We start from the raw sequence: 15,653 nt of genomic DNA, 5'->3' as shown, positions 1-15,653 counted from the left end.
GAAAAACTCGGAAAATGTCCTTACTAAAAAACTTCAAAGTCGAAATTGTTAAATTCGAAAATCGACTTGTAAATTGAAAATATTTGGAAAGTCGACTTTTCATAAATTGCAGACTCAGCACTCTGAGTATGCAGGTATGGAAAACGATTGTTTTTTCGGTAACTAAATAAGTAGCTGTAATAACCAAAAGAACTAAAAGTATAACTGTTATACATACATATTTAATTTTCATATGGTATTAACAGTGATGTTCAATACAAAAATACTTTTATACTTAAAATTTTGTATTAAATAATATGTTATTAATAATTTATTCTTAAATAAATTCTTACAAATAAAATTTTCTATAGAAAAAAAACCAAGATGTAGTTTTCTTTCATGAATCCTGATATAAGGAAACAATCCATAATCTCCATGTAAAGCAAAGAACTAGTTAAATAATATAAAATACTGTTGTTTTTAATGAAAAAATGTATAATTTTACATTTAATCACATTCACCGTTTTCTAAAGTAAATAAATTTTCGAAATCCTTTAGAGTTATATTGTCAAATTCCCATTTACGTTGTAAACCGGTCGCATCACTTGAGGTAGAAGAGGAAGATATAATAAAATTATAAATCTTTTCCTCAATTGATTCTTGCACAATGAAACGATGTACAGTAGTTTGTCTGAAAAATGTTTAAGCAATTTTATATCTCTGATATATACAAATGCAATTATATTTCTATATGTATTTACCTATGTTGTCCAAAACGATGAACTCGTCCTATAGCCTGTAATTCCTCGCCTGGATTGAGAATGGGTTCCACTAGAAAAACATGTGTTGCTTCAACTAAATTCAAACCTTTCGAGCCTCTTACAAAAGGCATTAGCAGACATGTAATGCCAAGACTTGGATTCTAAAAAGTTTTTAGAAATTAATCATATATTTATCTTGAAACGTATCGTTAAAATCTATATCTATACCTTAAACTCTTCAATTGTTTTTGGTGTACATTGTGCCCGATATTTTATATTATTTTCATTGAGCGCCAAGGCAATTGCTTGTATAATAGGCTCCCATTGTGAAAATATTAATATTTTAACGTTATTTTCTTTGGCTTCTTCATCAATAGTGGAATCACTTTGCTTCTCTTGAAGTGCTTCAATTTTTTCTCTTTGTAATTTGAAAATTAAGCGCACTATATAGGTGATTTTCGATGAATAGTTTCCCTTTATAATTATTTCACTATCAATCGATTTTGTTTTGGACCGACTTACGTAATATATTCTAAAGAAAGGGGGAAAAGGGGAATATATTGTGAAAAGCATTAAAACAATTTAAAATTAAGTAAACTAAATAAATGGCAATATAAAAGCAAAGGGACATGCAAAAGAAGTTATAAAGCTACAAAGACAATTTACTTATATTAACGATATATTTCTATTTAAAAATATATATGTAATTCAAATTACTTTTGATTTTGTTGTAAATTACGACATATTGAACATTTAAAGTGGCTGCCCTTAACATATAAACGTATCGATTTCAAACAAGGAAAACATATATGATGACCACATTCCAAAACAGCATACTAAAAATATACACATACATATACACACATTAAATTAAAAGCAATTTTGTAAATATCATCTCTTACTCTATCATCTTCGGTTAAACGGCATATAGGACAGGGACCCGGATCATCATTGCCCTCTAAATGTTTAATATATCTTAATCGGGCCAATTTTATGGTAAATTGATGTTGAGCATTCACAAGTTCATTTTGTTGTTCCAATAAACGTCCTTCAATTTCATTTTCCATTATCTTAAAAATAGATTTATCTTCGGCATCATCGGTTAAAGTGATGCGCATTTTACACATATTCAATTCATCATAAGCTTTAATCGTATATTCCATTTCAATCCAAAATTTTATTAAACGCTTACAAAACAATTGCATATTTTCCAAATACAACCAGCACTTTTCCATAATATTGATTAAAATACGATGTTTGTTTTTAATGAAATGGAATGTTACTGTAATTGAAAATATGTAGTAATCTAGCTGATGTGTGTTGAAATAATTTAAACTTACATTTACAAAGATACATTTCAAAGGAAGGATTTTCCAAACCTTCTGTATCATTTGTCTCCTTATCAATAACTTTATCAAATAACAGACATTCGAAAGCATTCATGGAGTTACGTATGGAGCATAATTTACACAAAATTTTCTTTTTGGGAGTCTTTTTTTGTTTCTCTATATCCTTTTTGGATTTTTGTACTTCCTAAATATTAAATTTCAAATTTTCAGCAATATGTATATTAAAAATACTTTATTGCAAACTTACTCTTATTTCACTTAAATGACAATCATAAACAGAATTCACCAAATGCATAATATTTCTCCAGATAGCTGGACTTACTTGATTGCGTGCCCGTACATTCTCACTGAAATAATTTAAATCCTCTATTTCAGTTTGTAAAGTTTTCGAGATATCTCTCAATTTATTAAACCACAATTGTATCACATACAATAATGAACGTGAGGATTGGATCTCAACAAGTTTTACATTAGTTTGTCCAAATTTAGGCATACACTCTTCATGTATTTTTTGCAATAAAATCGATTCATCATTGGACGAGAGTGTCTCAAGACCATCAGCCATTGTTATTATGAAATTTTCTGAGATCTCTGCACTCAACTTGTCCACTGCTGCTTCATAGCCACTTTTAACTGTTGTTAAAGTACTGGCATACGCACTTAAGTACTTCCATTCTAATTGATTATATTGTTTTTCATATTTTTCCAAATTTATTTTAGAAATATTCGATTGTATGATTTTAATTTGCATTAGATTGTGCAGTGCATGTATTTGTAATAAGCTGTCAACACTGTGTAAAGAATTTAAATGGTTAAGATTATGACAGAATGTTATTTAGAAAAGGAATTTAATAATACTTACGCTATATTCATATCACTGTAATCGTTAGCCAGTTTTAATACTGCTTTATAATTTTTGATTGCCTCGTCATATTTTTTTTGCAAAAAATATAAAGCTGCTAAACCTGAAAATTTTCAACTCACTTAATTAAAAATTGTTTTGTTTAAGTTATAAAGTTATAAAATTATAAAGTTATAAAGTTGTAAAGTTATAAAGAAAGCCTTAAGATTTCGAACATAACATCGAATTTTCTTCACAACTTACCATTATGCGATGAAGCCATGGCACGTAATTCCGATTTGCAAGAAATCTCATTTGTTGATTTCAAATAATCGTGCAGCTCTTGTGGTTGCAAAAATTGTTTTTGTTGCTGAGAATTGAAATTGTTATTCCTGTTGACATTAGAAGTTGCCACCACAACTGGTATAGAGCAGGTTTGGCGGATCTTTAAAAAGGGCTGTAAAATCTAGAAAAAAAGAGAAACAATTTAAAATATGTACATAAAATCCATTACCCAAAACAAATTCTCTTACAATATTCATAACTTGTGGTGATATTGCGGTCATTCTCTTACTGTACTTATGGACATTTTCTAAGAATTTATTACGACATTCTTCATGCTGTTCATTATAGAAGAGTTTTTCTAAATTATCGAATTGTATGCGATGTACAATCTCTTCTTGTGGTGGTATGTTCAACTCTGAAGTTATCTGTGTTTTACAGGTACGCCACATACATTTTTGTAAAATGTCTATCATGGCTGGGCAGGTGGAGGCAATTGCATTATTATTCTCCAGCTGTTGCTCATGTTGATGCACGAAATCACTGACTATTTGTTGCCAGACGTAAGGTTCGCTGGCGGCCTCGAAGCCAATAAATTGTAGTAAAGGTTGTAAATCGTTAAGCGAATTCTGTATGGGAGTGCCAGTAACAGCCCAACGATGTATGGCTAAAGTTAGATAATTTAAAAGAAAAAATAGTATAAAGTATAAACTTATAATATAAAAGCAAAAAAAACTTATAAAATAAAAGCATACCGGGTATCATACGAACTAATGAAGCAACCTTTGAGGTTTTAGATTCTACCATTTGAGCTTCATCCAGTAGCACTCTCCACCAATCCAACATAAGAATGGGTGTATTGGCTCGCATTGAACGTGGTTTATTGCGAGTTGAACGTTCACTGACATTATCTTGGGTGAAATAAACGTCGCCTCTTAATATATTGTAGTCCGTGAGTACTATATCGTAATCTGCCAGCTGGCGGGGACTTATCCATTTTCCCGATAAAACACCCTCATAAATAAAAACTTTTAAAGTTGGCTGTATATGACGTTTAATTTCCGAAGCCCATTGCATTTTAATGGTATTGGGTGAAACTATAAATGTGGCTTTTGTTTTTAACAAACCATATTCTTTTACCGCAAGCTGCCAGCAGCTAGGACATAAATATGGCGTATTGACCTCTTCGTTGTCCATATCAGAAGCAAAGAAATTGACACAGTCTTGATGTTGCCATAGCTGGCATTTTTGACATTGTATGGTGTTTAATTTTGAATTGGAATTACAAATGCAAAATAATTTATAATCAAGGCATTTACGTTTTGCCATTGTGTTTGAAAAGAACGTCTCCATTCTTGGGCTTAAGTTGATTTCAAGACAGGAATTTAATAAAATCAATGCCAGCATTTCCACAGTTTTACCTAAACCCATTTCATCAGCTAAAATACCACCAGGAGGTAATACCAAATCATCAGGAGGATCGGCAAGTATATAACGAGAATATAAATGTTTATATACCGTAGTCTCGTTATCCTTGGCCGTAAGTTTTTCAAAAAAGTCTGGAAAGGATTCCTGATCTAGTTCTCTTTTCAGCAACCATAAAATGCTTTTTTTCTGATATTCACATAAAGTTGGCAGAAATCTTGAAGGCAGTGATAAACTACGCTGTGCAGCATTGGTTAAATCTTGTCTCATTACTTCTGTATGTTTAAGTTGTAATGCTTCAAACAGTCGGGTGGTTACGTATGTTTTTAAAACTTTATTTTCCCTAACAGAGGATGAAGATGCATGTTTTTTTAAATATGGATACACTGTATCAAGTAGCTCCTCCGTTAGTCGGTCAAAGAAATCATCCTTTTTATGGCGTATAATATTTCTGTAGACAACCACAAAATATCCGTCATAAGTTGAAGCAAATCCAAAATCTTTGGGCCTATGTTGGCCACCTAGAAATTATTTTTTTTTATAATTTATAATTGTAAAAATTTTGCATAAATATTTTTTTAATTTACATTTTTGTATAAGTTGAAATATATTTTTTGCATCATCCTTGTAGCCATCTAAAAGTAACCATTTTTTACCCTTGCACTCGAACGTTACATTTTTATTATCACACGATATTTCTTGCGTATTTGCTAATTTAGCAATTTTTGTTAAAATAATTTGATCACTCATATTTAAAACTAAATAAATTTGCGAAAATTATTTGGCTTGATTCAAACAAAACAAAATATTTGAAATTTCCTCTCAAACTAAAGTATGTTGTTTTTGTAAAAGTAAACAAAAAGAAAAAAAGTCTGGCAAGTTGTGTTAAACATTACTTAATACAGTGACTCGTAAAAATCGTTCAATTGATACACATAACCGAATTACTACAAGAATGACATAATTCAAAAAAGTCGTTTCAAGAAATATTCGAATGTTTAATGACATTTTACTATTTTTTTTTTGCAACAACTAATATTCGCGAAAATTGCGCAATAACAATTGGAAATTGGAAAGGCTTTGTATTGCTATATTGAATAAATAAATAAAAAAAATAATAATAATAGTCGACTTTGACTTTTTGCCGAAAAGTTATAGCCGATGTTTTTTCACAGGTAATCGATAATTAAAAATGATTGAATATACAATTTTTTGCTAAGTATAGTTATTATTACAAAAAACAAAAAAATAAAGAAAAGCTTTTTTTATTTTTAATATAAGCATTGTGAAAAATGTCAAAAAGTGGATACAGTCGGATAAAGACGAAAAGACGATATTAAAAAAATCGAAAAGTTAACAATTTCAAAAATCAAAATTTCGTATGGAAAGTTTAAAAGTCGACTTTCAGAAATTGCAAACAGTTGACATTTTGTTTTGACGTAGAACCGTATTTTATAGTAAACCATTTGGAATTTCCCAACCCTGTAAAAATCGCATAAAATACTATATGTGGCATCATTTTTAAAATCTCTCCGACTGACGTTTGTATTTGTTTTGACAACTCTCTTTTCCAACAAAAAACCACATGTGTTGATATTTCTTAGATTTTCTTCAACCAGCTTAAATATTTTCAATTTTATAACAAATTTTCACAACAATTAACACAAAATGGAAGTAGAAAACATAAAAGTTGATGATATTTTACCAACACGCACTGCCAAAAAGCGTTCGCTAAACGATGACAGTGAAATGCAAGTTGACGAAACAACAGGCATTGAAGGAGCCGTCCGTAAAAGTCTACCACCCAAAGCGAAGCGAGTTAAAAGTGAAGTGCGTAAAATTGCAGTGCCTCCGCATAGGTAAGGAATGTTTTTTGTATATTAAGCCATTACTACAAATTCCGAAATTTTAGATATTCATCACTCAAAGAACACTGGATGAAAATTTTTACACCCATTGTGGAACACATGAAGTTACAGATACGTTTTAATATGAAAGCAAAACAGGTAACTAAATATTGCTTAAAATTTAAGAAAAAATCAGTTGTATAGATTAATTCATGTAGTGAATAGTTGTACTAACCGGACTGTAGGTTTAACAGAAAATTATTCCCGTATTTAAAATATTTGGTTTACTAATCGTAAATCAAATCTATCGAAGCTAAACTTTTGAAATGGTTTCCTTTGGTTAGTTACAAATTAAATAAGATTGTTTTTGTTTGAAGATGAAACATAGACTTCTTAAAATCTAATATTAAGAGAATTGTTAAACTTCCCGGCGTACTTCACTTGTGAAGGTAATACTAAATTTTTTTAATAATATGCATATGTACATTTCCAATTGTCCTTAAGAGACTTTTAAAGTTATATGAAAATTTGAGCGGACTGATAATTGGATGTTTCACTGATCAAAATAAATCCTTTAAAAAAGAAAATAAATATTTAAAAAATATAAAATAATAGGTATGTAAACAATTTACTAAAATCGTTGGGCCACGAAGTCCAATTTTTTTCTGCGGACATCTGTTTTGCTGCAATACCTTCAATGATTTAGGTGACGACATGTACATACGTATACATCAAAATAAAAAAATAATACTTAATCCAATAATTTTATTTACGTTTTTAACCATCCAAGAGTTAATGACTATCCATTCCTAATTTTTTATCCAGAAACAAAATTCTAGAAATCAACTATTTTTTATTTTAGGTCGAAGTTCGTATTAGTCCAGAGACTCCAGATATTTCAAATTTACAAAAGGGTGCGGATTTTGTTAAAGCTTTTCTCTGTGGCTTCGAAGTAGATGATGCCTTGGCCCTACTACGTTTGGATGATTTGTTCGTGGAGTCTTTCGAAGTAAAAGATGTGAAAACTTTAAGAGGTGATCACATGAGTCGTGCCATTGGTCGTCTTGCTGGCAAAGGTGGTCGCACCAAATTTACCATTGAAAATGTTACAAAAACACGTATAGTTTTGGCCGATAGTAAAATTCATATACTGGGCAGTTATCAAAATATTCAATTGGCCCGTAGAGCTATTTGTAATTTGATTTTGGGATCTCCACCTAGTAAAGTATACGGTAATCTACGTTCGGTAGCATCACGCGTCAGCGAAAGAATGTAAAAACGCAAGTGGAAATTTTAATTTAGTTATTAGTTGTGAATTTTGAAGTTAAATATAATAAATATTTTTACAGTAAGTTTAATACATATAATGAAACAAGATATGGAATATTTTTATGATGTTCACCAATTCCAGCGTAAGGATTATATTTGCGGTTCATCTATAATTTTGTGAATATAAGCAAAATAAGCATAAACAATGTTATACCAGCCAAAACCAAAATTGCACACATTTTACGATTTTTACGTTGATACATTTCAGCTCTTTGTAACTGTCGTAAACCTTCAGAAACACGAGACTGGGTCTGTTCAATGGAATAATCTATGCGATCAAGTATGGTACCTTGTTCTTGCACCATTTGGCTAAGGTCCTTAAAAATGTCATTTAAATCGTATATAGTCTTGACAACTTTAGAAACCTCTTCATCTCTACTCAAAGCTAAACGAGTGTTTTCTTCTTCGAACAGCAATAGCTGTTGTTGAGTCAAACGATTTCCCATAGGCCGTTGAAAATTTTCATCTAATTCGTTTTGTTTCGATTCATCGTCATCGTAAAAATTATATTTATTGGCACCAGAAGATGCGGGTTGTAAAAAGTTATCGAACGAGTCCACATAATTCTCTCTTTCCATGCCGTTGGGGTTTGTGAAATCATCGAAGAACTTTTGTGAACGTTCCTCTCGTGAATTTAATTGCCTGAGGTAGGAATTCTGACTTAAACGAAACTTAGTTGTCAGCTCTTGCAGACTTAGCATTAAATATGTGACAACATTGGCAGTTAAACGTTGCTCCCATTTGCCACCCACTCCCAAACTGGAACGTATACATTGTATATGTCTGTGTGTAGAAGTAATTAATTTAGCAATTTCTTGACTCAACGACTCCATTTCAAGTTCATCTTCTTTGCTCTCGTCAAAAGCTGGACGTAACAAGTGGCGCGCATGAAGAGAACCAAGTTCATCTAATTTTGGTTTGATTCTAAATAAGGAAAAATAGTTGATGTAAATAACATTCCAATAGGTTTAATCTTCAAACTCACTTTGACATAATGTATTGAGCCTCCTCCAATTTGTCAATCCATGTCGGTTGAGAACCGTATTCATCACGTAATTCTAAACCCTCTTCAGCGTCATGAACAGATCTTCTTAGGAGTAGCTCTGCATCAGCATCATTATTCTACAGGTGTTTGTTTATTACAATTATTGTTTAGTCAAATGAAAAAAGTAATAAATCAATACGACACCAAAAATATGTTTTCATATTTTAAACTTACTCTGTCATCGGAATATAATGTTCGATTTTTTGAAGCATTATTTCGCATAATATTGAAAACTTCTGTCAAATTCCTTGAAGACATTTTTCTTATTTTTTAAAGTTTTTCTTTACATTATTTTTTTACTAAAACAAATAAATTGCACAAAAAATATAAATACTCTAGATTTTTTTCAAGGGGTATGTTCAGTTAAAACGAATAATATAAAGAAACAGTATTGACAATCAACTCAAAATTTTGTAGGTTTTTGCGTGTTTTGATATAAACTTTTAAGAGCTTTTTCTTGCTTTAAAAAATAGTGTTTAAATTTTTTTTAGTTTTTTTAGAACAAGTCAAAATAACTAAGCCACCTTAAATTTGAAATATTGAGACGCTAATTACAAACCGCGATATTAGCAACTTGCAAAAAGATTAAATTTGTCATTTCTTGTGTAAACCAACGAAGTATTGCTTGAAACGTATTTAAAGTTTATTTATAGAAAAAAGTATTAGGACCGAAACGAATGTACTTTTTGGTAAAAATATTTCATTATGTAATAAAAAAAATAAAATAAATCAAACCAAAAATATTTGAAAATCGTTTAATATCTACATAACATAACAACATGTATCATGGTTTAATTTAATATACATACATATTTTAATATAAAAACCTAGTTACTTGTTTCAAAATCAATTTAAATTAAAAAAAAACAGGCTTGATTCATTATTTTTTAAAAAAAATGTGTAACATATATTACCTACAATTGTAAATTTTTAGTTTTTTCAACTAAATTACATTCATTAGTTTTTAAATTGTTTGTTTTATCTACTAATTCATAAATTTTATTTAAATTAACATTATTGAAAGCTTCCTTTAATTGATCTTGTATTTTAACCTCATCTTCCACAAATGTTGAGAAATTTTTATACTGAGAATTTTCCAATTTGAGTGAAGCCAGCATTATGGAATTCTAATTAGTTTAATATAATTTTTATCAGCAATAAATTTTTTATTAAGACTTAAAAAATATTTGTTATCTTACCTCTAAAAAGTTGTGCTTTAACAACGACAATTGTTTGTCTAATTCCTGTTCGTTTTCTTCAGTGTATTTAATATGATCGAAATATTGTGGCAGTAGAACGTGATCTGGTATAATAAAATATTTTCTATCCAAATTATTGGCAGCCTCTATATCATCATTCATGGATAGCCATATATTCCTAAAAACTTCTTCCTTGGCTTGGCGCAATAATTCGTTCGTCTCTTCGCTGGCATTAAATTTACTGAGCATAGCATCTAAGGCATTTCGCAAGATTTTTTGCAGAAAATATTTCCCTTTTGATGAGAAAATGTTTATTAAAATGTATAATAAATTGCTTTGAAACTTACTTTCTAGAGAAGATTGTGCTGCGGTGAAACCAAAATGTTCAATTTCATATTCTCTGTCCATTATATTTTCTTCTCGTTTTATAATAAATAAAAAATTAATTGAAATAAAGAAATGTTTTGCCGCTTGTTTATACTTTTCACGGTATTGCCAGTTTGAAATGAAAATGTCAAATCAATTGGCATGGCCATATGCACAGATAATGCTAAACAAGCGTTTTTGATTAACAAGTTTGTAATAATTTATTTAAACAATAAAAGAATCTTAAATTGTTTTATTTCATATTTTAAGATTTACAATATATTTATAAAATAAATGTAAACTCAAAAATTCCCTGCTTTTGTTTAATTTTGTTTTAAACAGGTTTATGATTTGGAGATTTAATGCTAACAACAAAATTATGTAAAATAATATTGTATGGGAAATTATTTAATTTCGAGTCGATTTCAGACGAAATCCCAAAATTATTTAATTTTGTTTGGTCTGAATGGTTCGTAATATTTAAAGCGCTTATTATGTATATTATTTTAGAAACATGGTCTACTTTTTATTTTGCTTTGTGATAAGTATTTTTTTTATTTTTTGTTTATCACTAGTTTTTGTTGTTTTATTAGCAAACAATTTAGTAATTGCAAAAATCCGTCATGATTTTAAAGAACTTAAAAACTATTAAAAATCTCTCATTCCAAAGAAATTTGTCGAGTTTTCGCAAATTACTTGATATTCATCCTACTGTTAAAAATGCCTTGCATCACCAAGAACCGGTAGTGGCCTTGGAATCCACTATTATAACGCATGGCATGCCTTATCCACAAAACTTAGAAACAGCATTTGAGGTGGAGGATATAGTTAGATCGGCTGGTGCCACGCCCGCCACTATAGCCCTTATGGATGGTCGTCTCAAGGTGGGTCTATCAAAAGATGATATTGTCCAATTGGCAAAAATGGAAAGATCTGATGTAATAAAGTCCTCACGACGAGATCTAGCTTATGTAATATCCAATGGGAAGTGTGGTGGGACGACCGTAGCCGCCACGATGATTGTGGCTCATATGGCGGGTATAAAAATATTTGCCACTGGTGGTGTGGGGGGTGTACATCGCGATGGTCATATTACAATGGATGTTTCAGCGGATTTGGTGGAATTGGGACGAACTCCGGTAACTGTGGTGAGTAGTGGCGTAAAATCCATATTGGATATACCTCGTACATTGGAATATCTGGAGACCCAAGGTGTCTGTGTGGCCGCCTATAATAGTGAAGGTGGTAAATTTCCCGATTTCTACACTCGTGACAGTGGCTGCAAAGCGCCCTACAATTTACAGAATCCTCTAGAAGCTGCCAAACTTATTAATGCATTACATCAACTACAATTGCAATCGGGCATATTAATTGGTGTCCCCATCCCCGCTGAATATGCCGCTGATAAAGATTTAATTACTGCCGCCATAAATCAAGCCTATAAAGATGCTGCCGCCCAAGGAGTGGAAGGAAAAGAAGTTACACCATTTCTATTGGCTGCTATTGCAAAAATTACCGGTGGTTCTAGTCTTAAAGCGAATATGGCTTTAATTAAAAACAATGCCCATGTTGCTGCTAAAATTGCTTGTGAATTAAGCAATACTGTTAACAAAAATGCTCAACCGTCCGAACACACGTCAACTACATCAAGAAACCCTTTAGTAATTGGTGCCTCTATGTTGGATCTCTGCCTCACTATGTTAGATGATATACCCTTAAATCTGGATGGCGCTACCTATCGTACCAGTGCCAAAGAATCGGGCGGTGGGGTAGGTCGTAATTTGGCCGAGGCCATTTATAAATTAAATGGTGCAGCTAGTTTTGTTTCGGTTATAGGTAAAGATCATATGGGCCAAAGCTTATTGCAATTAATACCAGAATCTATGCGTCACGGCATTTTAATTGACCAGGAAAAAACTACTTCCATTTGTTCTATAATATTTGATAAATTTGGCAATTGTAAGATGTGTTTAGCCAATATGGAAATACACAAATCCCTAACACCTAAGGTAATAAGACAGCAAGAAGAACAATTCAAGCATACACCCTTAGTGGTAATAGACGGTAATTTAAGCGTAAACACCATAGAAACAATATTGGAATTGTCGCTACAGTACAATAAGCCAGTGTTTTTTGAGCCCACCGATATGTTAATCGCCGGAAAACCTTTTGAGCTGGACACCACACTTACACAGCAAATACGCTTGATTACACCCAATGTTTTCGAACTAAAAGCTATTGTCGAAACCATAACCGGCAAAAAGATTAACTGGCAACCAAATACTGCTTTGTCATCGCAAGAGCTACTAGTCGCCGAATGCCAGGATTTATTAAAGTTGATTGAAAATAAATTTGATTGCATTGTCGTTACATTGGGAGCTCATGGTGTTTTGGTTAATTTACGTGGCAATAGTTTTGAACAGAAAATGTTTGAACCATCAACGGGAGCCTATATAAATTACCCATCAACTATATTTTCTACTCGTTTTTATGCTGCTCCCTCTATTGATAATATTGCAAATGTTTCGGGTGCTGGCGATAGTTTATCGAGTGGTTTTATAACTGGTTTACTACGTGGTTTAACAATCAATGATAGTATAGCTTTTGGTTTTCTGGCAGCTAAACGTTCACTACAATCCAACTCCGCTGTGCCCGAACAATATTTTGCAAACAGTGAGGAAGAGCAAAAACTATTAAACAATGAAATTGATGCCTTAAAGTATAGAGATGTATAATTTTGAAAGTTTAAAACCTATCAAACGATGTTTTTGTTGTTTATCCAAAAAAGAAAATATGCATTTTAATTTTTTATTTTTATTAACTTTATTAATAAGCCCATCTGTAAATAAGTAAAAAATATAAAATAAATTTTATAAGTGCATTCCTTTTTATAGCATATTTCATTAAACTTACAATTTGATTACTTTGTCCTTACCGCCAGAAGCCACTTTAGAACCATCAGGAGCCCAATCCACTCCAAATACTTCATCAGCATGACCAGGTAATTCTTGAGCTAGCTTTTTTGTTTGAACACTCCATACTAAAAACAAATTTTTGCAACAAGTTGTAATGAAATGCAATGTCTTTTATTACATACAAATAAAGTAATCTATATCTTACACCTACCTTTCAAAGTTGAATCTTTACTGCCACTAACAATTAAACGGGAATCCGCCGACCATGCTAATGTGTATACAGCTTGAACATGACCTCTAAACGTATTCAAATATTGACCATCTTTGGCACGCCATAAACGAACGGATTTATCAAAAGAAGCTGATGCAATCAATTTAACATCTGGTGAATATTTAACATCATTGACAACATTTTGATGACCCGTCATACGTTGAATACATTTGTTTTGATTTGATACCCATAAATATAATGTGTAATCATCTGAGCACGATACTAGGGATTCAATATCATCGGGACAGACTTGCTTGTAACGCTGCAAAGCCATTTCTTGTAATTTCTCTTCTGCGAAGACATATTAAGTTTTCATATTACAACAATAGAATATGTTAGTTAATTTTTGGTATAACTTACTGCTTAAATCGGCATATTTTTTATTTCTATCTTGTACAGGATGAAAAGGTCCTGTGCGTAACACATAGTCTGTGTTAAGTGCAATATTATTAACCCAATGTGCATGACCAGTAAAGGTTCGACATAATATGCCATCTGTTGCACGCCAAATTTTAACTGTACGATCCTTGGATGAAGTATATATTAAACCAGCACCTCCCCAACGTACAGCGGTGACAGCAGCGGTATGACCTACAAACAAAAGTAATACCTTTATTAATAAATACTTTTTATTAGTTTATATACTTGCCTGCTATCACCATAATGCATTGACCCAATACCGTATCCCAAACACGACAATCACCATCACTTCCCGCACTAGCCAGTTTACGGCAATCGGGATTTTTATGGTAGGGTTCCCAACTTAAGCAATTTATCCACTTTTTATGGCCTGTCATAGTACGACCCACTTGTTTGCCCGTTTCGGGATCCCAAAGAATAATATTACCAGCTTTACATGCACTGGCCAGTTTTTTACCATCTGGTGACCATGCTACACACATGACCCATTGCTTGTGTCCTGTACAGGTAAAATGTGGAGTTTCTGTGTTTAAATCCCAAAGTCTTACCGTTGTATCACCCGAACCACTAGCCAAATGAGCACCATCCGGACTAAACAATATCGAAATTACGGCCTCGGCATGACCAGGCATGGAACTGGTGCAACGTGTAAACCGGGCGCACTTTAAACACAGATTGTGGCTGATAAACAATACTAATAACATTTTCAGTATCGACAGTTTTAAGATCTAATGTTTGATCAAGTGTCTTTTTAATTTCATCATCGCCTACAAAGAACAAAATACGGTGTTGCCTCTTCGTTCTTTAGCAACGCATTGCAGATTAGCCCCAATTGTTCAACTGTAACTCCTGCTGGTAAATCGATGGGTGGTCCTGCCTCTTCTCCGGTATCCGATACTAGACGTGCCTGTATCGTATGTGTTTCATTATTTTCAACAGTTTCACATTCTGTTTTTTTATCATTTAATTTAATGCGTTTTGAAAACATGTTTGTAAGAAAAGAATCAAGCAGATATTATGAATGAAAACACGTGCAGACGAAAAATAAAAAATAACGCAAAACATAAACAAACTAATAAAGATGCCAGATTTATAGTTATTTCATTATAGGGATGAGAAACATCTGATTACATATGGACTGCTGACGACAAGCGACAGAAATAAATTAATTCTTAAATTCCTAAAGAACAATTGTTTGCCAGCCAGTTTATATCATGTTCGCAGGATATACCCTCATATTATGAATTGAATTACATGATTCTCAATACTTAATTTCAGTTACGAATTATTTATAAATAAGTTTTATTTTTTATTTTTACCTATTGAGCGCCAACTCGAACAAAATATATTTTATAAATGTATAGTTTTCTTTATAATATACTGATATGAACACAACAAAAATAGAATAGAATTAGAGAAGATAGTTTTTAATATTTATTTATTTATTTTTATTTATTTATTTATTAATATCAATACAAAGAAAGCCTTCATGGCCAATAAAATATGTATTGTAAGATTAATAACTATGTAATAGATTAATTAATTTTATATAAATACAAAATAAGATACAGTAATCATTAGATATATATATATATAGGTATATATATACTGTCATATTCATAAG

General features: G+C 31.6%; 6 protein-coding genes across 7 annotated transcripts; 2 read left to right on the top strand and 4 right to left on the bottom strand.

Moving 5' to 3' along the window:
- Positions 1-255: 255 nt before the first annotated feature.
- Positions 256-5,470, bottom strand: LOC119614678 (E3 ubiquitin-protein ligase SHPRH-like). Of its 2 annotated transcripts, XM_037970793.1 has the most exons (12): positions 5,225-5,470; positions 3,968-5,158; positions 3,464-3,879; positions 3,195-3,396; positions 2,952-3,054; positions 2,337-2,880; positions 2,081-2,273; positions 1,643-2,022; positions 1,458-1,576; positions 969-1,272; positions 741-901; positions 256-670 (listed from the first exon to the last, which is right to left on the bottom strand). In XM_037970793.1, exons 1-12 carry the CDS (start codon positions 5,385-5,387, stop codon positions 487-489), a joined length of 3,960 nt encoding a protein of 1,319 aa, XP_037826721.1. In that variant the 5' UTR covers positions 5,388-5,470; the 3' UTR covers positions 256-486. The 2 variants fall into 2 exon arrangements, with proteins under 2 accessions (XP_037826721.1, XP_037826722.1); XM_037970794.1 differs by lacking the exons at positions 256-670; positions 741-901; positions 1,458-1,576 and having other exon boundaries at positions 981-1,272.
- A 769-nt stretch (positions 5,471-6,239) lies between these two features.
- LOC119614676 (RNA-binding protein pno1-like) lies at positions 6,240-7,859 on the top strand. The gene is made up of 3 exons (XM_037970791.1): positions 6,240-6,496; positions 6,550-6,643; positions 7,347-7,859. Exons 1-3 carry the CDS (start codon positions 6,306-6,308, stop codon positions 7,758-7,760), a joined length of 699 nt encoding a protein of 232 aa, XP_037826719.1. The 5' UTR covers positions 6,240-6,305; the 3' UTR covers positions 7,761-7,859.
- On the bottom strand, positions 7,777-9,232 carry LOC119614675 (syntaxin-16-like). Its single transcript, XM_037970789.1, has 3 exons — positions 9,033-9,232; positions 8,799-8,935; positions 7,777-8,737 (listed from the first exon to the last, which is right to left on the bottom strand). The coding sequence occupies exons 1-3, from the start codon at positions 9,114-9,116 to the stop codon at positions 7,921-7,923; spliced, it is 1,038 nt and encodes a 345-aa protein (XP_037826717.1). The 5' UTR covers positions 9,117-9,232; the 3' UTR covers positions 7,777-7,920.
- A 516-nt stretch (positions 9,233-9,748) lies between these two features.
- LOC119614674 lies at positions 9,749-10,620 on the bottom strand. Its single transcript, XM_037970788.1, has 3 exons — positions 10,405-10,620; positions 10,058-10,350; positions 9,749-9,985 (listed from the first exon to the last, which is right to left on the bottom strand). The coding sequence occupies exons 1-3, from the start codon at positions 10,463-10,465 to the stop codon at positions 9,773-9,775; spliced, it is 567 nt and encodes a 188-aa protein (XP_037826716.1). The 5' UTR covers positions 10,466-10,620; the 3' UTR covers positions 9,749-9,772.
- A 98-nt stretch (positions 10,621-10,718) lies between these two features.
- On the top strand, positions 10,719-13,195 carry LOC119614671 (pseudouridine-metabolizing bifunctional protein C1861.05-like). Its single transcript, XM_037970786.1, has one exon. It carries the CDS (start codon positions 11,047-11,049, stop codon positions 13,156-13,158), a length of 2,112 nt encoding a protein of 703 aa, XP_037826714.1. The 5' UTR covers positions 10,719-11,046; the 3' UTR covers positions 13,159-13,195.
- A 5-nt stretch (positions 13,196-13,200) lies between these two features.
- LOC119614673 (protein Notchless-like) lies at positions 13,201-15,074 on the bottom strand. The gene is given in 7 exon segments (XM_037970787.1): positions 13,201-13,262; positions 13,337-13,463; positions 13,550-13,900; positions 13,970-14,200; positions 14,259-14,679; positions 14,681-14,809; positions 14,811-15,074. Coding segments are annotated over 7 exon segments (1,479 nt in total). The 5' UTR covers positions 15,018-15,074; the 3' UTR covers positions 13,201-13,249.
- Positions 15,075-15,653: the final 579 nt, after the last annotated feature.

This window comes from Lucilia sericata, unplaced genomic scaffold (genome assembly GCF_015586225.1).
Source record: "Lucilia sericata isolate MDLA Ls3-8-SP2 unplaced genomic scaffold, ASM1558622v1 Contig003242F_arrow, whole genome shotgun sequence".
Lineage (NCBI taxonomy): Eukaryota > Metazoa > Arthropoda > Insecta > Diptera > Calliphoridae > Lucilia > Lucilia sericata.
Note: the sequence above shows the minus strand (reverse complement) of the source record. Positions and strands in the feature narration are given on the sequence as shown.